The sequence below is a fragment of the Akebia trifoliata genome, unplaced genomic scaffold (assembly GCF_017979445.1).
Source record: "Akebia trifoliata isolate Shusen 1 unplaced genomic scaffold, ASM1797944v1 Contig01173, whole genome shotgun sequence".
NCBI lineage: Eukaryota > Viridiplantae > Streptophyta > Magnoliopsida > Ranunculales > Lardizabalaceae > Akebia > Akebia trifoliata.
This window is the reverse complement of record NW_028237562.1, coordinates 11,306-17,093: the sequence shown is the minus strand read 5'-3', so window position 1 is coordinate 17,093 and position 5,788 is coordinate 11,306. Positions and strand designations below refer to the sequence as shown.

The 5,788-nt window shown below is 31.8% G+C and overlaps 1 protein-coding gene across 1 annotated transcript; it reads right to left on the bottom strand.

Annotated features, from left to right (window-relative positions):
• Position 1: 1 nt before the first annotated feature.
• Positions 2-1,617, bottom strand: LOC147380640 (nuclear pore complex protein NUP107-like). The gene is made up of 3 exons (XM_086431416.1): positions 1,169-1,617; positions 830-1,055; positions 2-50 (listed from the first exon to the last, which is right to left on the bottom strand). Exons 1-3 carry the CDS (start codon positions 1,246-1,248, stop codon positions 45-47), a joined length of 312 nt encoding a protein of 103 aa, XP_086287542.1. The 5' UTR covers positions 1,249-1,617; the 3' UTR covers positions 2-44.
• Positions 1,618-5,788: the final 4,171 nt, after the last annotated feature.

The window sequence follows — 5,788 nt, the reverse complement described above, 5'->3', positions numbered from 1 at the left end:
TTGGCACACCCTCTCAAACCGTAATATCAGATCGGGGATAGGCATCAATCCTGCAAAATGCAGACTGTTGATCATGAGATACGCAATAAGGATATGAAAATTTATGCTAATCTACACGCAGGATGACACTGTAATTAAATGGAAAAAAAAATGAAAATGAACAAAAAAATAAATTTGGAGCTGATCACTAAAAGGCAGAAGAGTTCAGAAATGTATTAACACATAAGCCACTAGGCCCCTAAGACCCAATCAAACATAACTCATATGAGTTTCAGTGACAGTTACTCAAAGGAGAATACGGGTTTTACACCGTTAAGTTTTGAGTTTCAAACTTCATATTTTCTGTAGGAAACTTAATCTAAATTTCTGGAAGCCTTCAGTCATCCCACACCATGCATAATTTTATCTCATTTTCAGAACGTCGAAATCAATTCCTCCTCCCTAGTCAAATCAAGTATGCATCCTAGTTGATGACCTAATTCAATAGACGTCTACAATTCCGTACAAAACATAGACATGTTAATGCAACAATACACTAGTTCTTTGTCGTGCTATTCAAAATGTACCTTTAAAAGATCAATTAAAACAGACAAACCTGGAAGCCCAACTAGCCACAACCAGGATTTACAATTTGAGTTTTAACTCCAACATAATACTAATAATAATAATAATAGTAAGTATGAAATCCAATAAAACAAAAGGAGAAGCATTAAAATGAATGAGAAAAATATATTAACAAGAAGATCAGAAAGAAAATTATATTAATTATACTCCCAGAAAAATTAAAAAGAGATCAACCCCCACAAAATCGTAGCGACGGGCTACCTACTCCTCGAATGGAATCAACCACACCATCATCAACAGAGGATCGCCTTTTGAGTGGCTTAGCTGGTGTTCCTTCCAACCCATCGGGTTCCAAATTCTCGACCTCTTGTTTGATTTCTTCGAGAAAAAGTGCAGCATTTGGTCTTATATGAATGTTTTGTCCATCGTAGAAGAGCTTCGAAGATGTATTTTCTTGGTGAGGCAAAATGTTTGAAGCAGAATGTCTTTTCCTGCACATTAGGGTTTAATTGAGATTTTTTTAACCTAGATTTTCGATTGAATTAATCAACTGTTATAACAAATTCAGAATTTAATGAAAATTGGATCGAAACAAAAGATTTACCCGTAACGACGGAACTGCTCTCTTGAGGCAAGGTCTTCTGGATCGAAATAGCTTGGAGAGGTCTCCATGTCTACTTCCATGGCGAGATCGAAACCCTAGAATCGCTTAAACCCTTGAAGGTTAAGCGCGGGAAGGACGACTAGCTGCTGAGGTTTAAACCCTAATGTTCATGAAAGGAAAAGCTGGACTCTTTAGTCAACAAAGAGTTGGAAGTTTGCTCGGTTCATGAACCGGTAAATGCCCATGGACCGCCGGTTTTCTTCAGACCAATGGTTCACCCTCAGAGGGACTTCTTTCTAAATTCCCACTGGTTTCTGTTTCTATATGCCCCTACCTCCTTTCCACAATGCAAATCATTGAGATTAACTTTTTATTGTAGTTGAGATCAACGCTTGCCAATAATCAGTCTCAACATTTGAATGATTGATCTATCAAGTTGTAATGTCAATCTCGGGAATTTGAATTTGATGTTTTATCATGACGAGGGGTATTAAGAAAGAAAGGTTTTGCTAATTAGGTAAAGATATTGCGAGAAGAAGGTAAGACCTTGTGGAGGTTGTTCTCAGGGTTTCAAGTTCAAACCCCCTTAAATCCCTTCTTATACTAAATGCTAATTGTTAACCACTGATCTCATTAAGAAAAAAAAAAAAAAAAAGTTTTAAGATACCGTCATAACACATAGGGTGCATTTAGAAAGACGACCATATTGTAGGGTCTATTAAGTATTTCCCCTTTTTTAGTTTTTAACTTTGAATATTCGAAAAGATAGGCCAGCTTTCTTCTTCCATCTAGGAAATCAATGAACGTTAATGAAGTATCTTACTTGAAGAAATTTTTTTTTTCATAATGATCCTCAAATATGAATGACCAATAGATCAAATATGGTATTAAGATGATGTAAATTTTAAATGCCCCAAATTTGTTGGGTGAAAGGGCATATCATTAATTTTAAAGGAAAAATACTTAAAAGGACTTTGACAAAGGGATTTATTTCTAAATATTTCCTAAGGTTTGAGTGGTAGTTTGATATGACATTTACTGAAGTTTTTTTTATTTCTTAATGGTCCCTCATTAGTGGTGAACTCACTGCTTTTTATTTATTTTCGAGTTCACCCACTTTTTATTTATTATCGAATTGATCTCTTTTTATTTATTGTCAAATATACAACTTTTATTGTCGAACTCACCACTTTTTATGTATTATCGAACTCACCTTTGCAAATGACTTCTTACTTCTTAAATTCTTTTCGATAGAATGGAGTCTCTGAAATTCGATTAAGATGCCAAAAATCCAAATTTTTTTTTATAAAAATAATGAATCCGGACAATTAGGACATTCAATTGTTAGAAATGTGGGAGATGAGATCTAGGGACTATTAAAAAAAAAGTTTACTAAGAGACCGCCCAATACGTAAGGACTATTTAAAAAAAAAAAGTCCCTTCGCAAGGTCCTTTAAATAATTTTCCCTAGTTTTAAATACATGGGTATCTCATTATTTGAGTGATAACATGCCTCGTAACCTCGTCCCCTTGCATTTTTTAAGTTTTAGAGATACCCCCTGTATTTTGATCACTATAGATACCCCATATTTTCAAACTGCTTGCACACTCCCCTTGACCAAGGTTTTGTATAAGAGACCAACTTAAACTGATGTTCTCTTCATCCTTTTGTCAAAATCCCATGATTTTCCTCCCAAGAAATTTGTCGTCTTCAAACTGTTAAGCTCTAATTGTAAACTATTTTTAACTTTAGAGATACCCCCTATATTTTGATCACTAGAGATACCCCATATTTTCAAACTGCTTGCACACCCCCCTTGACCAAGGTATTGTATGAGAGACCTAATATTCTCTTTATCCTTTTGTCAAAATCCCATGATTTTCCTCCCAAGAAATTTGTCGTCTTCAAACTGTTAAGCTCTAATTGTAAACTATTTTTAACTAATTCAATCTCATCTTCAATCCATCATATTCAACTGCTTGTAGAAAATCCTTGATTTTTTGTACTAAAAATCTATTGTTTTACTCTCCCAATAATCCTATATAATCTTGAGATTTGAAAGGTTGAAGGAAATGAAATATTGAGATTGAAGATGGGATTATCTTAAAAATTTGTCATATTCTAGTTGTTAACCTCTAAGGATGACTAATTTAAACTTATTCAAACTCATCTTCCATGTCTTATAAAAACCATTGATTTTTCTACTTAGAAATTCAAATTTCTACTTGTCCATAAATTAAATATCATTGAAGAAAATATAATCTTATGGTTGAAAAGTAAAGTAAAAAAATTAATAAGTTGAGGGTGATTGATTTTAGGAGGATTTTTTAGAAGAGGTTGAAGATAAGGGTATTTTATGTTATTTATGTTTGTCATACGAGAAGATCTAGCTTAGAGTGGGGTTGTCATCCAAAGAACACAAGGAAGTATATGTAACATTGGCCGAAACATAGAGGGGCATGTCGAAATCACTCAAAAACACATGTTAGAATAGTCAATTCTTTTACTTTAGGAAAGAGCATTGATCTCAATTTTTTCTCCCTTTGGTAGTGAAAATTTGAAGAGCATCAACATCGACAAAGTTGAAGGAGCATGCAACATTCTCACAACATCAAAACTTGTTGAAGTGACAAGGACAATTCTTAAAAAATTCTTTGGTAGAAGCGACAAAATTCGAAATGATTACTTTTGGATAAATCTTTTTATATCTCATTTGTTTGTCAGGATCTTTAAATTCCCTCTCAATGGTACAATATTTAAAAATATATATTGATATGTTTTTCTTCTTATTAAAAAAACGTGAGGTATTATAGTTTGTTCCCCTAAAAAGAAAATCACGGCTATGTCTTGCATGTCTTATGGTTAAGAAATCGTTTAAGATTGTAACGACTTGCCTGAGTCATCTTAGTATCATTTGTGAATGAATTGAGATCAATTGTTTGATTCACCCCTTTTATTCTTCTTCTTCTTTTTATTATGTTTTGTTATGACTCAAGAATATCAACTAATAATAATAACAACATTGTATAATCTAAGATAATGAGACAACTTAGATGAATCATTTTAATATTATTCATGAACGACATGATATTTTTTCAAGTTTAAAAATCACACATGTAACGAAAATGTTTTTTTTTCTTTTTTAAAATTTGAATTATGCTTTAAAAGGTGTTTTAGGCATTTTATGGAACAATGCTTCAAAGGTGCTCATAAGAAAAAAGATCTGAAAAGTAGATTTCAAAATATTCAAAAAAATTCAAGAAAATCTTTTAGTCCATGTTTTAAGAAATAAGACATTTGAGGCTTTTTTTTTTTTTTTATATACCTATAAAATATAAACATTCTCATTTTTTTAATACTAGTAAAATCCACGAGTTGCATATGAATTGTTATAAGATTTTCAAAAGAATAATGTCAATTGTTTTTAAGAAATAATATTACACATCACTAACATCAATTGAAATCTCCTCATATTTGCACTTCAGTAACATGGCCTCCAACCAACTAAAGTTGCTTTCTCACTTATGAACAATATGTTATTGATCTGATACATAAGGCTAATATTAATAAATAATGTATTGTTTGAGTTCAAAATTGTTATGTACCTAACAACTCGATTGAATTAAGTAACATTAACAATCATACTAAGGATATGGGTCCAAAATATTAGAGCCAACAAAAGAGTAACTTCAAGCACTAAGAATACTTTATTTTTCTGCCCTTATTCCAATTATGTAAGAAATTAGGAGTATATCTTACAAAAATTCAGGGTATAGACGAACAATATTCACTATAATAAAAATGATTTTCTAGAGGGTTTTAATTGTGGCATTTAACATGAAATGCTATTAATATTCATAATTTAAAAGCATTTTACTTTCAAAATGCTATGGATTCTATGTAACTATTTTCAATAATATTTTTGGTAGATGAATGTTGTTAAAGATTCAAATTAATAGTGGTCGCTTACTAAAATGTTATATATTTTATGTGTTTGAGAAAATACGGATGATAAAAAAAGAGGGAACTTTTCGAAGGAAACAAATCTTTAATATTTTAATGAGAGGAGGTATAGCACAAGTGGTTCGACACAAAATATTGGACCCTGCAAATACCCCACTTTTACATTTAAACTTAATATAATCAAAGGTCATTTGGGTCAAAATTGAGAAAATTGCCACTCGAAAGTAAAGCCTTGAAAATCCTAAGAGGCAACTTGAATGATTATACGGTCACATTTACTTTGTTGTTAAACATGATTGATTGATTCTTTTGTATTGGAGTAGTGGGCTTAGATCCATAGCTCAATCAGTTGGTTTGACACGTTGGAAGACAACTTCGAGGTTGCGGGTTCAAGTCTAGCTTATTGTATTAGAGATGTGCCAATTGTCACAAAATTCACAAATTTTTCCACAAAATCTGCTAGTTGGGTAGTTGCCTATTAAATTGTTGATAAACTAACATTTACCAATTAATCACCAAATTGCCGAGTTCTTTTTCCTAGTTTCATATTTATTTTCGTCGTTACATTTTTTTTTCTTTTTTGTGTGCTTATAGACATGAAAGAATACTAATACATGAATTTAAACATCATCACCAAAACTATAGACAACTCTCAA